Genomic DNA, 25,660 nt, shown 5'->3' with positions numbered 1-25,660 from the left:
CTACTGACTTTGGGGTCACCAGGTCAAAGGTCAAGGTCACAGGGTCCAACATTAACTTTTTGCATGAAGGCACTTTACTTGCGAACCACTTCACCCAGGACCTTCAAACTTTACCTGCTGATAGTAATTTATGAGTACACCACCCCTACTGACTTTGGGGTCACCAGGTCAAAGGTCAAGGTGCTGGGGGGTGGGGGGCATTTGTCACCATTAGTGACAGCTGTTGTTGATTGCAGATTTACCTACTCTTGGACTTTGGCCATACATTTACTGATAAAGCATCATTATGGCATATGAATATACTTCAGTGATCATTCTAATTTCAGTCTTCGTCAGATGAGCTTGACCAGCACACTGTAGTGTCATTGCCAGACTTTCAGGACTGGTCACCTCCTGCGTCTGGTATACAGTGCAAGTCACACAGATCAGAGACACTCCAGGCGTTACGACAGGTAATAGTGTTAACTCGTGTTTAATTGTATCACAGTTGTCCCAAAATTCGGTTTAGAAATGGTCCAGTTGTAGATTTTTCCAGTAGTAACATTTTCTATAACCATAACGGATGCTTGAGGGGACTTTGGATCCTGCTAAGAATTTGAGGGATAGATGCTAAGTGCTCGAGCATTGCAACTGAAGAATGAGGTGTATACATAAAAGTATGGCATTAGGACCTATATTTTGAAGTTTCACCGAATTCATTATCAAAAGCTTTCTGCAAGCACGCCAGTGGAAGTAGGACAAAGATTAATATATGGAAATAGATTTTATTTTAAAATTTCAACCAATGTTTATTTATTTTTATTAGGAATAGAGTTTATAGACATACCAGCTCCTCGTCAGAGAAGACAGTTTAGTTTGGTAAGCTATAAACAGATATAATCGTACAACAAAGAATCAAGCCCACTGTGACCCTATAATTCATTTGAAGAAGTTTGGAGCAGTTGGCAGTGTCCTTATTTATTAAAAATATGGTTCAATGGTTTGAAAAATATATGACAATGTCTGCTTGTCTGCTTATCGCTATAATATAATTTTTATTTTGGCTATTTATATGGTGGCTCACCTGAGCACAACAGGATCATTGTGAGCTATTGTGATTGCATTTCATCCGTGGTCTATCACGTGTGTGTCTATCAACTTTTTCCTCAACAAAATGTCAAAATAATTCACTCAAACAGCAGGGCCAATTCTTTTGAAAATTTACAGCAATGATCGTTCAGATCTGCCGCAAATTGTCTCAGTAGCTAAAAATAGACAGATCTGTTCTTGTCGTGAATCAATAGCTGAATGCCTCTATATTTGTTCATATGCATAGCTATAGTGGGCAGAGCTTATTTCCCCTGCTAGAAGGGGAAAGGATATAGTATTCCGTTGTCCGTCCTTCCCCTGTCTGTCCAAGCTAACAGTTAGGTATACATGTGGCTAGAAGAACAATAGAGAACAATAGATGCAATTCATTCCGTTTCTCTCACGTGGCTAACAGAACAAACGTGAGAACAAGAGAGTGTTCACATTAGTATCCTTTCCTAAGAATGTCCATCTGGTGGTCCATCTTTCCGTTTGTCAGGTGCCATATCTAAGTAACTGATTTCAATTATTCTTGCTACAAATATATCATCATGGTGTGAAGAGGGCCATCAAGTTTGAATATGATCATACAAGTCACCCCAGAGTTATGGCCGCTGTAGGATGACCTTTCCATTGTCATGAACCTTGACAACATTCAAGGTCATTTGCATTTAGTCAGATTTCAAAAATAATTGAAGGCCAATTTCACATGTGCAGCAAAATTTTGCTCACTTTTGAAAAGACATTAAATATATGAAGATCCCATGTTTTGTAGTTTTTACAAAATTATCTCCATTTTTTTTTTTTTTTTAGTAATCTACTATTAATATCTCTTAAGTAGATGGGCAGAACTTCATGAAACTTTAAAACAAACAATCATTGAAGGGTGCCATTCTGTTGACTTTGGTTCCAATCTTCCTTAGCTTGACTACCGTATAATGTGGTGTAAGTTTCATAGATTTGTCTAAATTTTATAATTTTGCATACTTAATTTCCACGGATTTCAAGTATCAAATACTGCAATTATTTTTATTCCAGCAAAACACTGAAACTGTATACCATGTACTGTCTACATTAGCTTATTATTGAGGTATAAGAGTGTCAGTGTTGTTCTGTCTAGTCTTGTTGGGTATCAGGGGATGTTACTCTTAATACAGCACTACAGTAAGAATCAAATCAGTAAATAAATTTTAAATTTCTAATTGTTGATTTAACTATCACCTGAATACGCAGCTGCATCTTACATCTTTAAACCTGGGTCTACCTTGACAAATAATTCAGTAGAAGTCAAACCACTTGGTTCTGATATTGGGGGTCTGATGCGGCTTGCCAATAGTCATGATTTATTTTAATTGACGTCTCACTTGAGTACAATTAAAATGAAATATATTTACCTTCCAGCCTAGAGTGTCTCCTTCAGCCACAGTAATATACAGTGAAACAGCTGATATGTCGGGAAGTATTAACAACCACTCTATAGGACCTGATGCCGACATGGTAGAAGATCAGTCTTCCAACCAGACAAATGATGCTATGTCAGCGGAAGAGTATTTCGGACAAGATGACATCCAGTTGGCCATTGAAGAAAGTTTAAGTATTTGTAATAGGTAAGAAACAATTTGGTGCAAACTAAATGAAGTTAGAAGTAATTAGTCACATTTTATTGTAATACATAACTTTTTACCAGCTGATAAGGGAATAACAACTCTGCTCAGGTCAGAAAGCGTGACTGTCATCCTTAGGTTGCCATATTCTTAGCTGATCTTATCACATTGTGCTAAAGATGAGCAATATGTTGATTGCCATGTGTCTGTTGTGTGCCTGTCAACGCATGAACGATTTCTTCAAACCATATCAGTCTGATCCTTTGGTGGTCGCCTCCAAAGATTGTACCAATTGCTCTGGTGCGTTCACATTTAGGTCATGGGAACTAGTGTTGCACTCTGCCTGTTGGATCTCTTGTTATTTGAAATCAGTTGTGACATTATTTTCTGAATGATGTCATTCATTTACAGCAATAAGGAAGAGAAAGACAGCTCACTGTTGAAGAAATGGGTTGACAAAGCACTACAGCCCTCAGAGCCACAAATAATAGTTGTTCAACGGGAGAGGCTGTTACAAACGACGTTAAGAGTTGTTGGTAAATCTACTTTCAACTGGTCACAGCCGCTGCGAATAGTATTCTCTGGTGAAGATGGAGATGACCAAGGAGGTCCAAAGAGAGAATATCTCTGGTGCATTTCAATTTATTTGTTCAAATTGCTTATTTGGTGACTGCACAGCTGCTTCATAACCCTTCAGAGCTTTCTTACTTCAAATAATAACAAATTGATAACAGAAACTTTTTTGAGTTTATTCGTTTTACTCAGTATATTCCTTTGAAACATTCATATTTACCATATTTGAATGTCAGACATAGCTCAGGTAACTCTCAGTGCAGTTTTACAATGTACTTAAAAAAGTATGCTTGATATTATTTTAAAATTGAATTCTTTCAATGTAATTCTTTTTATGGCTTTTATACGGCTGTTGATAGATGTATATTGTTCATGTGTTATCTGTCCATTAATTATGTATATCTTACTTTGTGTTGCCGCAACTCCACTTACAGTTTTCAAAGGATTCCTTTCTAACATTGTGTGCACACTAAACTAGGTCTGAACCTGTGCACCTGGGATTGGAATATAGATTCAGCATTTTGTACAGCAGTTATGTTACATAGTAGATAACATAACATTACATAATTTTGTTAGCATTAAATGTCATAATACATTTATAGCCTGGTATATTACAAAATTTCAATAAACCTGTAGTGAAGACATGAATTTTCATAGAAGAACAAGTATTGACATGGTAAAAAACATTGTGTTACATAATACAGGTGCAACACTTTATTGCATGTTGCTGCACCTTCTGCTCCTTCAAACTTCATCAGTTTCATCAAAAATGTTCGGAAATGAGGTAACCATAACTTTTCCTGGCCTTTTTTAGCAAATTATCTCCCTTTGCACTTGCTTATTATTTTCATATTACAGTACTAACACTTTAAAACATTGACAGAATATCTTGAAACTTCAGACATACACTCAGTGTAGGCTGACACTCAGTGTAGGCTGTCCTTTACAATGATTTGGTTTGTGGCCTTGACTTTGACCTCATGCAAGATCCTTAGGTCCTTTGCATTTAATCAGTGTCAAAACTTGTAACTTCCAGTATTGATTGAATGCCCATTTCTCACTTGCATTAATTTTTTTTGGCTCTCTTTTGAAAAAAGAAATGACAGTACATAGAAGTCTTAGAATTCTGTTTCGCTCATTTCTGCCTAAGCACCTTTGCTTGTTGATGAACCTGCTTGTGATGAGCTCTAAATAGTTGTCACAACAGCAGTTCCTTGTACATGTATGTGCTCCCGTCTGTCTGTCTGCCCCGAAAAAATCTGTACTTAGGTGGCTTTGAGAACAATAAGAAACAGTAAATTATCTTTGATGTCATTCAATATGTTTTTGGTTTATGTGGCTTTTTGGATTTAGGTGGCTAAAACGAACAATAGGGAGAACAAAAGAGTAGCCTCATTAGTACCAGTTAAAAAGAATGTCCGTGTGTACGTCCGATGTGGTCCAGACTGTAACTCCTTTGTGCATAGAAAGATTTCAAAATAACCTAACACAATTGTTCACCAGGATGAGACATGTTGCATTCAAGACACAGATCAATAGCTAATATGTCAAGGTCACGCTTAGAGATTTAAGGTCTAAAATTGGTACAATGGACTTTGTCTGGACTCTAACTTCCTTATAGATTAGAATATTTTGTCATGTGCAAAGTGCTTCATGCATTTCCATATGGTGTCATCATGGAAATAATTGTACATAGGACAGTGAGATAAATGAGTTTCTTTGTACTTGTATCGCTTTAGGTTGCTGAGCAAAGCTGTTGCTGAGGCTTCCTTGTGTGGCCCTGAGGGAAACATGATCTTCGCCCATGATGGTGAAAAGCTTGAGCGCATGACATTTGAAATGTATGGTAAATTGACAGCATACAATGTCCTTAATGGTGGACCAGGCCTACCGATGATCAACACCATGCTGTACTCCTTCATGACTGACCAGGGCATAAAACCCCATGTAGACATTCTTACGCTTTCCCAGACCGAGGAAATTTCTCGCATTAAGGAGGTTTGTAATTTGTCAGACTTTAAAGTTTAGTGCCTATGTATAGCTCAGAGGATTTGTCAAAAAGTTGTGAGAAGACCAATTATGTTCACCCAAAATCACAGTGATTTTAGCGTGACAACCCCATGATAGTGGCTGAAATTGTTATTAACATATACAGGCATTTCGTGGCTGCTAGGAACAAATAAGTCGAGCTTACATACATGTACAAGTCTGAACTAACTTTTCAAGTGACATTGTATGTAAAAAGGAAATGTATTCCTTTATTATATGAGTAATGCAACGTCACCATGACATTTTGTGGCCAATTCTTCAAGACATATCTAACATGTTCAACATTGCTTGCTGAAATGCTGTACTGTCAATTCTTTTGAGACAAAATCTATGTTCAACATTGATTGGCTAGACCCTGTACCATAATATTATGACTGTTCAATACAACAGGGATATAAACTAGCTATTTTTAGCTCGACTATTCAAAGAATAGTCTAGCTATTCTACTCACACTGGCGTCGCCGTCGCCGTCACACATTGGTAAAGTTTTTGCATGCAAGTACATACAGCTATCATTTTAAGGCATATAGCTTTGAAACTTATTTTTTCTTTTTCTAGGTCAATTACCAACCTCACTGGGCCAAGTTCCGTAACTCTGACATGTATTTTAAGCAAATTATGCCCCCTTTTGGACTTAGAAAATTCTGGTTAAAGTTTTACATACAAGTTAGTATCTCCAAAACTAATGCAGATATTGAATTGAAACTTCACATGTATCTTCGGGGTTATAAAACTAGTTGATAGCACCAAGTCCCATAACTCTGAACTTCATTTTGGCCAAATTATGCCCCCTTTTGTACTTAGAAAATTCTGGTTAAAATTTTGCGTGCATGTACATACAGCTATTACTAAAATGCATATAGACTTGAAACTTATTTTTTCTTTTTCTAGATAAATTACCAACCTCACTGGGTCAAGTTCCATAACTCTGACATGTATTTTTGGCAAATTATGCCCCCTTTTGGACTTAGAAAATCCTGGTTAAAGTTTTACTTGCAAGTTACTATCTCCAAAACTAATGCAGATATTGAATTGAAACTTTACATGTGTCTTCCGGGTTATAAAACTAGTTGATAGCATCAAGTCCCGTAACTCTGGTATGCATTTTGGTCAAATTATGTCCCTTTTTGAACTTAAAACTCTTTATATATTCAGGGTTTCAGAAATCTGCAAATTTATTGGTAGCCCATTTTAATCTGGTAGCCCGAGCATTTAAGTTTATTTGGCAATGGTCATTTCAGTTAATTTACTATGTGCTTCTATACTACAGTGGATGGAATGATTAAATTTCATAATTTTAGCCATACACACATTGTTACAAATTTTGTTCCCTTAAATAGCAATTATCATTACTCCTTTTTATCATTTTAAAAGATAAAACTAGATGTATTTAAACTGAGAAATATTACAAGAAGTACTCCTGATAGTTAAATTATTGCAACATGACAATGTACAAGGAATGCAAATCAATTTTTATAAACTTGCAATTTTTTTAGAGCTGTATGAATTGTGATTTATCCCAAAATTATTTAAAGTTGACATAATAATTCTGTCTGATCCTAAACATCTGCCTGGTTTAATAAACGGACTAGAACCGCGTATATAACGTTTCTCAGTTTCTTGGCACTGTATTCACTTATCCGAAATTATGTTTGTCCAAAATTCTGTCTATACATTCTGATATTTTGCTAAATCATGGTCTATTTGTTTTGCATGTTAGGCAAGTTTTTAAATTGAAAAGCATAAACAGTCCGTGTAGGCACTAAACTGCCTCAAAATCAAACATCTATTCTTTCTGATCGCTCGATAAATATTGAGGTCAGCGAAACCGAAAGTACACTTTGGCAGGTGGCGCTAAAATGACGTAATTTTAAGACTGGTTTGCATATTGTTTTAAACAATACCCGATCAGCGACTTTGATGTTATTGGATCAGTCTAAAATCACTCGTGCACATGTGTTTTTGTAAACATTTGCCTGCGGGTACGATTAAACGGTTAATTGTTTGCCGATTGTGACAGTAGGTGGTAAGATAATTAAAGCCTCGGGCGTGTATCTCTTGATAAACAAGGGGATTATAGACAACTATCAAAATTATATTTGAAGACTAAATTATTAATTTCCGGGCTACCCGATACGGAGTTTCAAGGTAGTCCGGCGGGCACGCTCTGAAAAAATTTAGTAGCCCGACAGAATTTTCTGGTAGCCCCCCGGCTCCGGACATGGGATTTCTGAAACCCTGTATATTTAACATTTTGGGTAATATTTTCCTGCTTCTGGAAATTTCGAATAGTCGAGCTTGGCTGTCTTATGGACAGCTCTTGTTATTTAGGGGCCCAGACTGTCAAAAATAAATGTTTACCATTAGGTATATGGGCATTTTCTCAACAATTTAGGATTCCTGCCCAAAATCTAGGGGCCATAGGCTACTGGGCCCCTGCTAATTTATATCCCTGTACAAGAATGGATAGATTTTCACTCCTTGACAGTGACTTTGTGGTTCTATTTCTATCATAACAAAGTAAACAATAGTACAGTTTCCACATTTTATCCAGATCCTGGACAGCCCAGACGACGAGGGATTTAAGTCGGTTATCGACAAACATGCTGACTGGATTATTGATCAAGGCTTACTTCCTACAAAAACAAAATTGGAGAAGAAAGATAAAGTAGCTACATACCTGCTGAAAAACATACTTTACTACAGGTATATATTGATGTATTTTACTGGTGTACAAATGTCAAAATGAACACTACCCACCAAAAGAAAGTATATACTGCAAAAGGGTTTTAAAATAATTTGAATTTAGGTCTTGTATGCCTATATTAATTCTGTAAAAAAATAAGCTTGTATTTCACATTTAAATATGAATGGCAGAAAACATTCCGTATTGTACCTTTTAAATTCCGTATTGGACCTTCTGTATTGTATGCTGCCAGACTAGTTTCATTAATATGCATGACCTGACACAGTTCTATAAATAGCAAACATAAAAACTTCACTTAGTTCAATTTTAGTATTGATAAAAATTGAAGATTTCTTTCAATAACAAAACTGCAAGCAAAAAGGTATAGGTATATAATAAAAGGGTCATTGTAACAGTAGCTAGGTCTGGGATTTTTGTATTTGGCTCTCGTAGATTTTGCAAGGTCAGATCACACTTGGCGCGCCTCGTGAGATCCGATCTGGCAAAAATCCACTCGAGCCCAATACAGCATCCCAGATCGAGCTACTGTTATAATAACCCTATTATATATCAAGATAATTATTATATTGTCTAAAACATAATCTTATTCAGTTGTTATGTAGTGGAAATCATATTTCAAGATTTGTGCAAAACTGTATATGTTTGCTAACATTACAAACAACTGACCACCTTTTCGAACGCTTGATTGTTGGGATAAATGCACAGCTGAATTTCTTATTAGGCCGATACATGCATATCCATGACCATATAACCTCATATATGTATGCTATCTTTGGATGTTCAGGCTTAAGACCAAACAGGTTTAACAGTTAGTACAGGGATATTCGAAATGTACCTAAGTGGTTCATGTCGCAATTTGAGGTCAAAGATCTCATATAATGTACTTTCTGCTTAATATACTGAATAATAAGTAATATGTGTGTATTTTACAACATCATCATCAGTATAAATACTTGCATTTTTTTTCAATTTTGATTTATTTCTAATGGTCAGATTTTGCTCGAATTTGTTGAATAGCGACAGATATAGCACAATTCAATGCCTTTTGAAATTAAACAACAACTGCTTGTATTGTGCAATGATAATATGTTTGCTGAACTGAATGAACCTTCACTGGTAATTCTTGTTAAACATAGGAAGTGGATAGTTGCTTGATAGACCAATTTTATTATACCTTCAAGTGTGACGATTTTGGTGCTCTTAGTTACAGCCATGAGTCATTGAGTAAATTTGAAATATTATACTCTGTGTCCTTTTCATTTTGTCATTTGTTAGAATTCTTCAGAGAGCGGGTATTTTTACTACTGTTTGCAGATCAAATTGCCCTTTCGCCTTTTTAGCTCACCTGTCACATAGTGACAAGGTGAGCTTTTGTGATCACGCAGCGTCCTGCGTCCGTCAGTCCGTCCGTGCGTAAACTTTTTCTTGTGACATCTCTAGAGGTCACATTTTTTGTGGGATCTTTATGAAATTTGGTCAGAATGTTCATCTTGATGATATCTAGGTCAAGTTCGAAACTGGGTCACGTGCCATCAAAAACTAGGTCAGTAGGTCTAAAAATAGAAAAACCTTGTGACCTCTCTAGAGGCCATATATTTCATAAGATCTTCATGAAAATTGGTCAGAATGTTCACCTTGATGATGTCTAGGTCAGGTTCGAAACTGGGTCACGTGGGTTCAAAAACTAGGTCAGTAGGTCTAAAAATAGAAAAACCTTGTGACCTCTCTAGAGGCCATACTTTTCATGAGATCTTCATGAATATTGGTCAGAATGTTCACCTTGATGATATCTAGGTCAAGTTCGAAACTGGGTCACGTGCGGTCAAAAACTAGGTCATTAGGTCTAAAAATAGAAAAACCTTGTGACCTCTCTAGAGGCCATATTTCTCAATGGATCTTCATGAAAACTGGTCAGAATGTTCACCTTGATGATATCTAGATCAAGTTCGAAACTGGGTCACGTGGGGTTAAAAACTAGGTCAGTAGATCTAAAAATAGAAAAACCTTGTGACCTCTCTAGAGGCCATATTTCTCAATGGATCTTCATGAAAATTGGTCAGAATGTTCACCTTGATGATATTTAGGTCAAGATCGAAACTGGGTCACGTGGGGTCAAAAACTAGGTCAGTAGGTCTAAAAATAGAAAAACCTTGTGACCTCTCTAGAGGCCATATTTTTCAATGGATCTTCATGAAAATTGGTCAGAATGTTCACCTTGATGATATCTAGTTCAAGTTCGAAACTGAGTCACGTGGGGTTAAAAACTAGGTCAGCAGATCTAAATATAGAAAAACCTTATGACCTCTCTAGAGGCCATATTTTTCATGAGATCTTCCTGAATATTGGTCAGAATGTTCATCTTGATGATATCTAGGTCAAGTTCGAAACTGGATCACGTGGGATCAAAAACTAGATCAGTAGGTCTAAAAATAGAAAAACCTTGTGACCTCTCTAGAGGCCATATTTCTCAATGGATCTTCATGAAAAATGGTGAGAATGTTAAGCTTGATGATATCTAGGTCAGGTTCCTAACTGGGTCATGTGCGGTCAAAAACTAGGTCAGTAGGTCTAAAAATAGAAAAACCTTGTGACCTCTCTAGAGGCCATATTTTTCACGAGATCTTCATGAAAATTGGTGAGAATGTTCACCTTGATGATATCTAGGTCAAGTTTAAAAGTAGGTCATGTGCCTTCAAAAACTAGGTCATTAGGTCAGATAATAGAAAAACCTTGTGACCTCTCTAGAGGCCATATTTTTCAATGGATCTTCATGAAAATTGGTCAAAATCTTTTATCTTGATGATATCTAGGTCACATGTGCTCAAAAACTAGGTCACTATGTCAAATAATAGAAATAAAGACGTCATACTCAGTTCAACACTGGTTCATGTGGGGATAGGTGAGCGATTCAGGACCATCATGGTCCTCTTGTCTTAAATCGAGAGACTTGTACCTTTACGTCACACAAGCAGCGATGCTGAAGCTATTTTTGGATCTCGTCTATACAGGTAACTCCGCCTTTCCGATACGAGTAAAAAATACTGAATGAACTTGTTTACTTAGGCTGTATCACCAAGAAATGATGACTTAAATCCTCATAAATACTGTTGGAACGGATGTTTAACCGGATTGTAACAAATGCACCAGATCTAATCATCATTTAGAATTTAAATTAAACCTGCCACAATGCACACTACATTTAGGTAGCGTGGATGTGAAAAAAGAACACCCTCCTCTTAAACATTACAGGCCTTTTTCAACCTAAATTTCAGTACCTTTTGCTGCAGAATTTTCTTTTTAATAATATATCTCGTGAGAAGTTTTCACTATAATTACAAAACGTGCCAGACTCGAGTTGTTGGATTCGCTCATCATTGATTGAAGGGCATGAGTTCGAATATCGGAACCGACCATGCTTCTTTAGTTTAAAAAAGTCGCGTCTTAGTCTAACTAATTTGACGCGATCCTAGGAAACAGTTACAAGTTATTTTCTCCACTCGAAAGATATTGTCATCGCTAGATTTGTGCTGACTTTGTTGTGAGTATGCGATAAATTAACGTTACACATAAGGGCAAGCAATAAAACCAATAACTTTACATGCCGGTGTGCTGTTATTTATCCTCAATTATTTTGGTCCTTTTGGAGTGGCTGTTACAAATATAAAGCAAACTAAACATCGAATTATTTTGACTTATTCATATATGAGTCTATAACTGGTTCTTTCCATGAATGAAGACAAGGCTTATCAACTGCCAGTATTTTAATAACTGAAATAGTGTTTTAACGACTTCAAATAAATAGATCTAGATCTAATAGATAAATTCACATGTAAGCCTACAGTATACACGTAAACCCCACCAAAAAAAATAATTAAAAACTAGATCTATAATGGAGTTAGATTTGCGATAGTTAAGCTACGGAAGACTCTGCAAAAGTTTGAATATCAAATAAATCAGTTTTTATGGATATGACAATTATATCTACAAATGTTACGTAGCTTCAAGGTTCAATGATACCTTTTCTATAAAACCTTGTATACCTTGTGTGGTTGGAAATTTCGTCGATAATATTGGTCTTAACAAACAAAAAACGCTGTTTTCATTTGAACATAGTTGAAATATTCTTTCTTCTAATTTTAAAACATATCCATTATCACCTTATTGCACTTTACAATGTATGCAAGTACGGTGTTACTTCAAAGATAGAGTCAGAGCACGTGCTTTGTGTGACGTCAAGATAAAGAAAAAGGTTTCACGACAAGGTGAATGAATAATTTACTGTGGATGAGGCGGGGTTAACCTGTCAGGGTTACTCCAAAAATAGCTTCAGCTTCACAGTTTTTGTGACGTAAACATGCAACTCTATTGATTTGAAAAAAGTTGAAGGGGCAATTTGATCTGCAAACAGTAGTATATATAGGCATAATAAATGAGTCCTGTTCTATAACCAGCCAAACTGCGCCAGGATCATGACCCCTTATTTCTTGAAAATTGCTTGAAATGGCAGTAGCCCCTTAATAAATCATGGTTGCACATTTGAGAGGAGGGGGAGCATACATGTTTTACAAACAATCCTTGTTTACAATGCCTAGTCCATATATTGATTTTGGGACAACAGTGTGGTTTAGCGCCAGTAAATTGGTTAAACCCCCCTAGTGTTAAGGTTCAACACTGACAGTGCCTGAATTGTAATCACTTTTGTACTGTCAACTGTATTTTTCCATTTGGTTTTAATTGTTGATGTTGCTATCATGTCATTTCTGGTTTCCTTGTATTTGATATCATTTTTCATAGATTGACCAAACATTTCAGATTCCATGCTGAAATTACCCAATTTGTTAACGGACTGGATAAAGTGGGTTCATTGCACAAAGAGATCCTTCATGCACCTGAAGCATTTTCTAGTCTGTTTGTTCACCAAGCTGTTCATCTAAAGTTTGACACATTCAGATTATTGTATGAAGTGAACTTCAGTCCAGAGGGTTCCAATAACCGAAGGTTTGAGAAGGATACAGTATACTGCTTGGAGGTATTCTTGATTGAATGTGATGGTAATATAAACTGCATATGAATATAATAATACCTATTATAGATGGCTGTGAAACATTTTATGGGCACACTTCGGTTGAAACTTAGTATTGCCCTAACCTGCACGTTCGTTTGTCTGAGTATTGACAGGACAATTTCTTGAATCATTTGCTTGGCTGTTTATATGAAGAGGAAATGTGTATTATTGTCTGGTCCTGATGTAGCAAACAGTAATATTACCAGACTAAAGGGTGTGTAGTAAGTTTGTTCCAGTTTTCAACACAGGATTATTTTTCAAACCACTATATCTACAGTGCTAAAAAGTGTGATTTAAATAGTGTCCTTTTTAGAAAGTTAAATCAATAGATTCGTATGTTCAGATATTTTCTAGATAATTGCATTAAAGTAATGGATAGGAAAAATAAACTGTCTTGTTTGGTCTTTACTAGTTTTAGACATGTTAAATCTTACATTGCCTCAATATTCTTGCATTGCTAACTATTGTTTTCATGTATATCTAGTATGTAGACATATCTATTTCAATTAACAAGGCAAATTTGAAATAACTTGAATAGTCATATGAACTTGTAATATATTGGAATCAGTTTTGATTTCTTATTCACACTAACTGTATTATTATGCTATGGATTTAAGAAACTACTGGAACAAACTTATTTTTTTAACTTGGTTTCACTTGTAACAGAAACAGAAACTTGGCTTGGTACTGGGAATATTATCATGAACTATCTGGTCTAGTAGGTAAACTTACGTCTATAGTCCAGGGCTGGCCCTAAATAGGAGTGTTGTATTTTGACTTTATATCTCAGTCTTTGAATTTTCACCACAATTTGTGCACTTTGCCGTTATGCAACAAACAAACAATGCACTATTAGCTCGATATTTCGAAGAAAAGACTAGCTATTGTACTCGCCCGAGGGTCACCGTCGCCGTTGGTTAAAGTTTTGATAAAGTCAAATATCTCTGTTACTTTCCAATCTATTGACTTCAAACTTAAAATATAGTTATTCACTATCAAAGTTTACATGCGGGGGAAAAAATCCCCAGAACTCTGATTAAATTTTGTCAGAGTTATGTCCCTATTTAACATATAATTTTTAGCTCACCTGTCACATAGTGACAAGGTGAGCTTTTGTGATCACCCTTCGTCCGTCGTCCGTCGTGTGTCCGTGCGTGCGTGCGTGCATCCGTCAACAATTTCTTGTCTGCACGATAGTGGTTTCATTTATGATTTTATTTTAACCAAACTTGCACACAACTTGTATCACCATAAGATCTTGGTTCCTTTCTTGAACTGGCCAGATTCCAATATGGGTTCCAGAGTTATGGCCCCTGAAAGGGCCAGAATTAGCTATTTTGACCTTGTCTGCACAATAGCAGCTTCATTTATGATTTGATTTTAACCAAACTTGCACACAACTTGTATCACTATAAGATCTTGGTTCCTTTCTTGAACTGGCTAGATTCCGTTATGGGTTCCAGAGTTATGCCCCTGAAAGGGCCAGAATTAGCTATTTTGACCTTGTCTGCACAATAGCAGCTTCATTTATGATTTGAATTTAATCAAACTTGCACAAAACTTGTGTTGCCATAAGATCTCAATTCCTTTATTGAACCGGCCAGATCCCATAACGGGTTCCAGAGTTATGGCCCCTGAAAGAACCTGAATAAGCTATTTTGACCTTGTCTGCACAATAGCAACTTCATTTATGATTTGATTTTAACCAAACTTGCACACAACTTGTATCACCATAAGATCTTGGTTCCTTTCTCTGAACTGTCCAGATTCCATCATGGGTTCCAGAGTTATTGCCCCTGAAAGGTCAAAAATTGGCTATTTTGGCTTTTGCAGCCATATAGAGACTTCATTTATGTTGTTTTTTCATACAAACTTCCAAAATATCTTCAACAACAATAAATCTTGGATTCCATGACAAATCAGATCCAATCGTAGGTTCCAGAGTTATTTTGTATCTGATTACCTCCCCTGATTGTAGTCAAAATGGATTTATATCAGTAAGTACTTATAGGACTTATTTGAAATTTCATTATTGTCATTAGTTGGACTGAGCCAGTGAGGGTAGATAACTATGGACTGATTTTATGTCAAATTACCTCCCTTTATTTCAAATTAAAATGGGTATATCTCCATAACTAATGAAGATACTGATCTGAAATTTCATTTATGTCAACAGATTTATTTGGCAGATCCTTCTTTTGTTCACTTACAACAATAATCTTTTTAATTACTTCCCTTTTACGTTACTATAAATAGCTTATTTTTAGTTACTTTTTTATTATTGGCCGTAGGGAAAAACCGAGACCACTTTTCTGTGGTACAACATGGATGGTACCTCCAATTTTTAGGTGTATTTTGACATATCTGTACCTTGTAAGAATTTTTTTTTTCTTTTTGGTTAAATTTCTTTCCTTTGTTGTTCCTAGCCTTTGGACTTAGATATTTTTTCTGAGGACCTTCTTGTCCTCAAGTGCAATGATAACAGGTGAGTGATATAAGGCCATCATGGCCCTCTTGTTAAGTTTTTGTTTTGGATAAAGTCCAATTTCTGTTACTATCAAAGCTTTTGACTTGAAACTTAAAATAGTTATTCACTATCAGAGTCTACACAAGGAGAAACAATCCCCATAACTCTGATTTTAATTTTGACAGTTATGCCCCTTTTAACTTAGAAAATGTTTTGTTAAAGTGCAATATCTCTGTAACTTTCAAAGCTATTGACTTGAAACTTTGAATAGTTGTTTATTATTAAAGTCTACACCAGGAGAAACAATTCTTTTACTCTGTTTCAACTTTGACATATTTATGCCCCCTTTATATTACTAGGAATGTTCAGGTTACTGTTTTATATAAAGTCCAGTAATCTCTGTTACTTTCATAGTAATTGACTTGAAACTTAAAATACTTATTTACTAACATACACAATTATACAGTAAAAAACTATACCGGTGACAAGTTCTGTACTTTCTGTTAGTTAGCTTTTTAAGACTCAAGCACTTAGAATGGTCCAGTACTGTGAAACATCAGGTGAAACAATCTGTATAATTCTGTTTCTTTATTTGATACAGTTAAGCGCCTTTTTCTGGCAAATCTCTAACTCAAAGTTAAGCACTGGAAAAAGTTGGATGCCCTGTCTTATGGACAGCTCTTGTTTTCTTCATCTCCTTGAAAATAATTCATCCAACTTGCTATAGTTGATATACTTGCTAAACTTGATAACTGTAGTATTTTATGGAGACTGACAAGTTATTGTTGAGTATTGTTGAAATTCAGGTTGAGCAATATTGTCAGTCAGTATTAGAATAGATTTTCATAAACAGATTTATGTTCATTCTTGTGCTTGGAGTATATACCACTTTAAATGGGGATATTTTAAACAAAGTAATTTTACAGTGGAATAAATTCTAGAATAATTTCTTTGGATAGAAGGTCTTCGATAGCGTGCATATCAGTAGCATTAGTATGATTTAAAAGTGCTGTATATTCTCACTTACAAAAACTCTATGATATTTCATTTTTAGGCAAAGAAAGTGACATAGCCTTGGCAGATGTACTGATGTTTTGGACAGGAGCAAGTTCTGTGCCCCCCATGGGGTTTGACAAAAAACTTGAAGTGGACTTTGTTACGGCTGATAGAAAACTGCCTGTAGCCCATACCTGTGGCATGGTTTTAGAACTTGTGCGTGGGTTAGCTGATCCTGATTTATTCAAGGAGGATATGGTGAAAGCTATTAAGTGGAGTGGAGGATTCCACTTATGTTAAATGCATCAGTGTACAATCAGTTCTGAAGCTATCTATTAGTTTACAATCAAACGGTTGCAATACTTGAACTCAAGATTCTACCAACTGCTCTTGTTTCAGGCCAGTATGCAACATTTAAAGGTTTAGGTCATTGGATCACCACAATACTTAAGTAAAGGAATGGCACATAGCACATCATAAAGCATGTTATAATTCTCATTATAGTTATGAATGAACATTCTTCTGTCTTTTCATGCCATATGCTGTAAATCTTACTATTTTGTTTGCTTTTGTTTTAGATAGGCTCACACACACACTAAGTTAAATACCTTTTATGTTCTCCAGTGCATGCAGTTGAAAACTTTACACTATCCCATACTGTAGGTAGAATTGTATACTTCATGGAAATTTTAGTTATTGTGTGGCATGAAAATTGAGTTTGTTGTTACATATCACTAACACTTGGGAACCTTTTTCAAAGTCAAGGTTAAAGCTTTTGAGGCAGGATAGCATATGTCATTATACCCAAACAAAGTTTGACCCCAAACAAAGTTTGAGATAGGGTACATGTATATAGGAGTTGCCTCAATTGTTGATCAGTCAGTCTGTTGGTCAGCAAGAATTATGTTGAGTGAACTATTCTGGACATTTCTTAAGATATTTACTTAAAACTTTGTGTACATCATAATTGAGTGGAGATGTGCATGATAGAATTTGGTGTGGTTCAGCTTGTACCTGGTATAGTTACCCTTAGATTTAATTAAAATAACTATAGAGCAATTATATCAATCTTGTGAACTTAGCTGAAATCAGTATATTAGCATAAGCCATATTGTGGGACAAACCACTTTTACTTTTTTTCAGAATTTTGACTTTAAACTCTGTATATTTGATCACCATCAAGTGTATATGTTCCTGCACATGTTTGGTGCGGCTTTGTTTTTAGTATAATGTGGTGTTGCAGGGGTATTAATAGCATTCACTGATATTTGAATATTTGAGCAAAACCTCTTAAATAAAATCTCTTTTTCTGGATTATTGTTCCAGTCACAGACAATAATACCCTTTACATTTGGTTTGGCTGTGAAACATTCAATATAGCACCAGAAGCAAAATATCAGATACATAGGGTCATGTCTGAAGCTTACGTAAGGGAGGATATTCATTCTGTTTGACCAATTGAACTACTAGTAACTTTATGGGATGTTGTGAGAATAGAATTTGCACAGGTTTTATCATGTCTCTCCTCTCATGGTGGAGAAATATTGTTGGTTTCTTAGATATATTTGTTTTTTTCCATCTGTCAGTCCCCAGGAGTCATTAATACCAAGCCTAGTTGTGCACATTGTTGGCATGTTCTTCTAGGGTTATTTTTTAGGAGTTGAGGCCCTTTTATTTAGTTGAGTATTGAATGCTTGCCCATGCTATTTCTCAACAACATGTGGACCCGCTGTTTTACTGGAATGATTTTCTGCAGTATTTCTTCAAAACATAAAAAATTTAGAGGGGTGGTGGGGGATGGAGGAGACATATGTTTCTGTGACAACAACTTCTACTTTCATATGATTAAGAGTGAAACATATCGTGTATGCAGATGTGTGTTTTTAAATGTACATGTGACTTATCATATGATAAAATGATTGTCAAGTTTCAGTTAATGTTGTTCCTTGATTAAAGTATGTTGATGTTATTACATTTTTTAACAATGTCTTTTTTCGTAAATGATTATCTACAGAGTGTTTTATAATATCTGTAATTTTGATTTTACACTGTCTGTTGCTTGCCAATCAGTCAGTCAGTGGGTCCACACGTTTACTAAGTTAACTGAGTTGGTCTACATGAAAGTTTACAACAGTGGTCTGTGGGAGAGCTGCAGCATGTATGTCGTTTCTATTTGTTATTACAGCATTAGAGCACCAGAGCTAACAATAGAACAATCTACTAGTCATGAAATATTATGATCAGTTTTAAATTGTTGCCATATTATTCTCAGGTGGTCGGTCGTGGACCATTGTGGCCCTATTTGTTAGTTGCAACTGAATGTTGTAAAAAACGTATGTTTAATTTTTACTGTAATACTTCCAGTTGTTTGAATATCAGTTAAGTAGTTATTGTTTTCATATAGCTGACAGTTGTCTAGACTGAGACATTTTATGACATTATGTGTTTACCAGTCCCTGTTTGTTTTCAGATAATTGAAATAGTGTGTTGTATGGAACAAAAATGATACACTATCTTAGACTTAATTGGCATTTAGTATAGTTACATATGTTTCATGTTTACAGTCTGTGATTCATTGATTTATTGATCTCAAAATAAAAATCATTTGTAGTATCGTTTTTGTTTATCATTGATTACCATTGAAAAGAAATGAAAGTTAAAAAAAGATTAGATAAAAGCATTTTTAAAACTTTTAAATAAAAGTGTTAACATAAATAGACTTATCAAGTTGCAAACTTGAAACTTGTTATACATGATCAACACAATGTGCAAATGTACACGAGACTTTTGGTGCAGCTCAGAGTCATTGCCCGGGCCTTGGACTTAAAGGGGATTGCTGATAATCCTATGTGCCATCTTTAGAACAGGCTTATTGAACCATACATTAAGGTGAAAAAAGTGTGAAAATTGGATATCAAATAAGAAAGTTATGATGATTTTTAGCTTGACTATTCGAAGAATAGTCTAGCTATTCTACTCACCCTGGCGTCGGTGTCGGTGTCGGTGTCAGCGTCGGCGTCACACCTTGGTTAAGTTTTTGCATGCAAGTACATACAGCCATCAATTAAAGGCATATAGCTTTGAAACTTCTTTTTTCTTTTTCTAGGTCAATTACCAACCTCTCTGGGTCAAGTCCCATAACTCTGACATGTATTTTGAGCAAATTATGCCCCCTTTTGGACTTTGAAAATTTTGGTTAAAGTTTTACATGCAAGTTACTATCTCCAAAACTAATGCAGATATTGATTTGAAATTTCACATGTGTCTTCGGGGTTATAAAACTAGTTGATAGCAGCAAGTCCCATAACTCTGACCTTCATTTTGGCCAAATTATGCCCCTTTTTGGACTTAGAAAATTCTGGTTAAAGTTTTATACAGCTATTTCTAAAAGGCATATAGATTTAAAACTTATTTTTTCTTTTTCTAGATCAATTACCAACCTCACTGGGTCAAGACCCATAACTCTGACATGTATTTTGAGCAAATTATGCCCCCTTTTAGACCTGGAAAATTCTGGTTAAAGTTTTACATGCAAGTTATTATCTCCAAAACTAATGCAGATATTGATTTGAAACTTCAAATTTGTCTTCGGGGTTATAAAACTAGTTGATAGCAGCAAGTCCCATAACTCTGACCTTCATTTTGGCCAAATTATGCCCCCTTTTGGACTTAGAAAATTCTGGTTAAAGTTTTGTGTGCAAGTACATACAGCTATTTCTAAAAGGCATATAGATTTGAAACTTATTTTTTCTTTTTCTAGATCAATTACCAACCTCACTGGATCAAGTTCCATAACTCTGACATGTTTTTTGAGCAAATTATGCCCCCTTTTAGACTTAGAAAATTTTGGTTGAAGTTTTACATGCAAGTTATTATCTCCAAAACTAAGGCAGATATTGATTTGAAACTTCACATGTGTCTTCGGGGTTATAAAACTAGTTGATAGCAGCAAGTCCCATAACTCTGACCTTCATTTTGGCCAAATTATGCCCCCTTTTAGGCTTAGCAAATTCTGGTTAAAGTTTTGCGTGCCAGTACATACAGCTATTTCTAAAAGGCATATAGATTTGAAACTTATTTTTTCTTTTTCTAGATCAATTACTAACCTCACTGGATCAAGTTCCATAACTCTGGCATGTATTTTGGGCAAATTATGCCCCCTTTTGGACTTAGAAAATCCTGGTTAAAGTTTTACATGCGAGTTTCTATCTCCAAAACTAATGCAGATATTGAATTGAAACTCAACATGTGCCTTAGGGGTTTTAAAACTAGTTGATAGCAGCAAGTCCCATAACTGATATGCATTTTGGTCAAATTATTCCCCCTTTTGAACTTAGAACTCTTTTGATATTTAACCTTTTAGGTAATATTTTCCTGCCTCTGGGACAATATTTCGAATAGTCGAGATTGGCTGTCTTACGGACAGCTCTTGTTAATTTCAATATTTAACATAAATGGAAGCCATCATATTCACCCCTCTGACGTCATCAGCTGTTTTGTACAATATTTTGTGCAACATATCTATTTTTATTAACCAAGCTTGCAGTATGTTTCAATTCATTTTTGGTATTACTACACATGTAATCCAACAGTAATAAGTGTGTTTCACCTGCAGAAACATTGTGAAATCTTATATAAATAATACTAAATAATAGTGGTTATTTTTGAATGAAAATAAATCCGAAGTTATTTAGGCCAGGAATTATCTGGTTTTTTCTCGTTTATATTTTTAGATAAATGCTAATTTTAGACAACTTGTCATTACATATGTATGTCATTTGGAATGCTTCGGTTACAACAGCAAAACTATCTCTGATGTCACATTATCATTTGCAAACATATCAGATGAAACAGACACAAAATTCCCACCCTCCACTCCCTTCACATATGTTTAATTTTGTATTATGGTTACAGATCTAATAGTACATGCTGATTTGTTGATTTTACAAAGATACTGCTGTCAGTTGTTTATTTTCAGGCAACCAAGAGGTGATGTCAAAAACAGGTTCAGTGATGCACATTGCAGTTCTTTTCAATGTGCTTTGGACATCAAATATCAATGTCATGACTTGATCATAACTACATCGAATGGTCTACTTGGTACTCACTGACGCTTCTATTTGACTATACTGAAAATCAGTTCTTAGACATTATCGATCTAACATAGAGTTTAGACATGCATAACATTGCAAATCTTGAGGCAGTTTTAATTTGTCAGACTTGCTACACCAGATGGTGTTATATCCTTTCATCAGGATTAATTTACGTCAGTAGTATGGAAATCAAACGTGGAACCTTTTTGCATTTTCCATTACAACTCATTGAACATACTCATAAACCGTATGTCTGCAATTTCACCGTTTGCATTGTTTTGGTGCTTCCGAGGATATCTACTTTCAGATTTGATTTACTTCACAGCGGGTGTTAAGCTGTTGATGGCGCTAAAAGTCCCCCGACCTTCATTCAGTGTTGTTTATTGTTCTGGTCCTTCAGGATCATGATTTCAAATTCATTTATTTTTAAGATGAATTTACTGCTTAAGCCGTGCTAGGGTCGTGGCAGTTTGCATTTTCCATTACTGCTCATGAACAATCTGTAAAACCGAGTCTGCAATTTTTCACTTGCATTGTTTCGTGCTCGAGGGAATCTACTCCAGATTTGTTTGGAGTAGTGAAAGTTTATAAATATCTATACTTCATGGACACGTCATGCCAAACTATGCCTTTTACTTACAGATGATCCTCGACAATTTGTGAACATACGGACTATTACTCAATTCTGAATTATCATTCTATACAGATCTTGAGGGAAGGCAGCTGTGAAATTTTCAGACTGCTACATAGATTTAGTTATTTGACTGTTTTAGGGAACAATTTACATCAATGTATCGAAATCAAACTTAGGAGAAATGAAAGTTTCAGTTACTGCATCTATAATTGATGGACACAACTGCCTATTGGCTATGCCTTATTTACAAACAAGATGGTCACCATATTTCAACTAATTTGAAACTACTGCTGACAAGTTACAATTATCGTTCCTAATACAGATTTTAGATTCGCTTAAATGGAGACATGGGAATTGCAGATTTTGAATTGCTCAGACTTGCCTTATGATGTTAAACAGATGAGTAAAAATAAATATACTTTCTTTTTTTAACGAGAGTCTAACTGGAACAATTGACCACTCAAATGTATGGAGGTGAAACTCTAAGTGGAAATGAAGTTTTTAGAAGTTTTAACATATGGAATCTATAATTTGGTCATTCAGTGTTTTAACAATGTGAACAACACATGTTGGCGATTTCCTGTGTATATATATAATCATAAATAAACAAAAGAAGTGTGTTTCTGAAACACTGACATAGTCAGGTAATACCTTATAATTTAATAAGTTATTTGTAAAAAATCCGGTTTTACTGAAGGGGATTCCATGCTTAAGAAAATAATGACAAAATACATACATCATGTAGCATATAAAGCCTGACAACCATAAACTTGGTCATTGTCCTATTTTCTAAGTACAACGACACAATTTCACCCCATTTAAATTTTAATGAGAAGTCATTGATTATTTGTGATAAAAATTAGTTTGTTTATTTCCAAATATGTACATCTCGGATTCCATTTCGTTCTTATGCTGACCTATAACAATATATTCGTTATATGTACCCTTACGAACAAGCCTCTGTGCGTACATGCTGCGTATTTGCTATGTATAATGCAGCTAGACACACGATAGTACCCAAGCGATACATTTTACATAACGCATGCCGCGTACATGCCGATGTACTATTTCGACGAGTTACACAGATGTACCATGGAGTCACTAGTACATTCAAGTACGCAGCACAGACTCTGAAAATTTAAGAGTACACTGCATTGTACGCAGAGGGACTTGTACAAGAAATTGTACACTGCATGTCACACCGCAAGTACTTCGAAATTATAATCCACTTATATTTCAGTTGATTAAAAGTTTTGTCCCTTGATGCATTACGCATTTCTTCAGATGTTAATTAAATTAATGCTACAAATAGTGGTTTATTTCATTATGAATGGAAGATAAAAAAGTATACTAATTTATTTGATATCTCAATCACTCATTATTTTGGTAAGGGTTAAATATACTTATTGAGCATGTCACTTATCTTTTTCTGTTTTTTTCTGTCCAAATGTCAGCATATTTGCATAAAAAGTTGTGGGGTAAGGAAATTAAATTATCACAGCAGTTTTCCACAGGTACACAGATGTATGAGCAGGAGATACACAGCATTGTACGCCGCAGACTGGGCCAGGAGTACACAATTACGCGAAGGAATACACAGCATGTACGCCGCAGGACTCGGCCAGGAAAGTACACAGAATGAACGCGCATGAGTACACTAGCATGTACGACAAGGAGTAACAGAATTACCCCGAGGGGTAGTAACATGCAGCTCATTTGCATGTGAAAAGTGAATGTGCCAGTAATGTGCGTTACTATTTCCCGATCTAATATCCTCCAGCGTACATCCTGTGTATATGTAGTCCACAGATGTACGCAGCAATAGTAGCGGCAGCTAACTCATTTGCATGTCTAAAAGTGTACTACAAACGTACTATCGGATTAAGTGCGGTGTATACTGCGTACTATTTAAAGCTCTATTTCAAGTACACACATCATGTAAGATCATATTACGTGTATGTACAAGCAAGGATACGCAGCAGCCTTTTTTCTTCGTAAGGGTATATCCAACGCTTTCCCTTACTTTTCTCATTAAATGAGTTTTTTAGGGTTTTGGTGCGTGGATTTCAAATTGCATTTATTCTTTCAACACTTGTACTTATAATTGACTTAAAAGAACGGTCAACATGAAGGTGTTTGTTAACTTTTGTATTTCATAATAATGCTAGTTTAATTTATAATTTATTCCAAGTAAAAATTCTTGTCGCATCTTTATTAGGGATTCTGACTGCTGGAGATTGGCCATGCATTTGAACATTGATCAACATCTTCTTTTATGGTCTGTAAATGCTGTATGGAATATTCATGAAAGAGGATGGTTGAATATGTAAACATTCCTTTTTGTTAGGTAAATATTCTAGCAATTACTTTGCCAGGTCGTTGGTCTTACTTAGGTGGAATATTCTTCGATCTGGTGAAGTTGCTGGAGTACATTTCAAAATTTAGTTTTTTCTGTGAGCACTGGGTTTTGCCCACAAGCTGTTGCTATGCTTGGTATCTCCTATGTGTCTCTTTGGCATTATAAATTTCTTTTCGATAGGACCGAATATTGATATAGTGTTCGCAGAAAAATGCTAGTGTCTGTGTCGTATTGTATGGCAGAAATATTGGTAAATTATTGTACGTGTATTGTACATGGCTGAAATATTGCTAAATTATTTACGTGTATTGTACATGGCAAACATTGCTAGTCTGTATTGTGCACAGCTGAAATATTGCTAAATTATTTACGTGTATTGTACACGGCAGATATATTGCTAGTCCTTATTGTGCACTGCAGAAGTATTGCTAATTTATTATACGTGTATTGTACATGGCAAAAATATTGCTAGTCCGTATTTTGCAAGGTAGAAATGTTGCTCAATCAGTGTACTTTTGTTGTATTGCTAGTCCATATTGTATGGCTGAAGTGGGTGTGAAATTATGGTACGTATATTGTACATGACAAAGATTGCAGTGTACATGGCAGAAATATAGCTATTGTCCGGATAGATATATATATAGCGCTGCAGAAATTTTGTGTTAAGTTTATTCAAGTGTGCAGGCATGATTAGTCCTCGGTTGTTAGAATTTTCATTACATTGTCTTTCCTGGGTCATTTTATGTGACAAAATTCAGGCTTACATTTAGACAGAAAGATGCGGCCACAAATTATCCAAACTTGTTAAATTGAATAATTTGCATAACTTGAAGTGATATTGAATCACCAATTTGTAAATGAAATATTTGTCAGTGTTTGAGAAATTAAAAGGAAGTGTATTTCAGAATTTGTGTTTATTATTATTCTTATGATTCATAATTCGAGACTGGTCCTTAAATAATGTTCACATAAACTGATAACGTTCCAGGACACTAAAACAAGGGTCACTATTCCGTGTTAAAGGTCTATTTAAAAGCGCCATAAT

General features: G+C 35.4%; 1 protein-coding gene across 1 annotated transcript; it reads left to right on the top strand.

Moving 5' to 3' along the window:
• The first annotated feature begins 3,066 nt into the window (after positions 1–3,066).
• Positions 3,067–19,139, top strand: LOC128549330 (G2/M phase-specific E3 ubiquitin-protein ligase-like). The gene is made up of 5 exons (XM_053525926.1): positions 3,067–3,302; positions 4,985–5,243; positions 7,849–8,000; positions 12,814–13,052; positions 16,588–19,139. The coding sequence occupies exons 1-5, from the start codon at positions 3,067–3,069 to the stop codon at positions 16,827–16,829; spliced, it is 1,128 nt and encodes a 375-aa protein (XP_053381901.1). The 3' UTR covers positions 16,830–19,139.
• The last annotated feature ends 6,521 nt before the right edge of the window (positions 19,140–25,660 follow it).

Source organism: Mercenaria mercenaria, chromosome 16 (assembly GCF_021730395.1).
Source record: "Mercenaria mercenaria strain notata chromosome 16, MADL_Memer_1, whole genome shotgun sequence".
Classification (NCBI taxonomy): domain Eukaryota; kingdom Metazoa; phylum Mollusca; class Bivalvia; order Venerida; family Veneridae; genus Mercenaria; species Mercenaria mercenaria.
The sequence above is the reverse complement of the archived record's forward strand: the minus strand, read 5'-3'. Positions and strand labels throughout refer to the sequence as shown.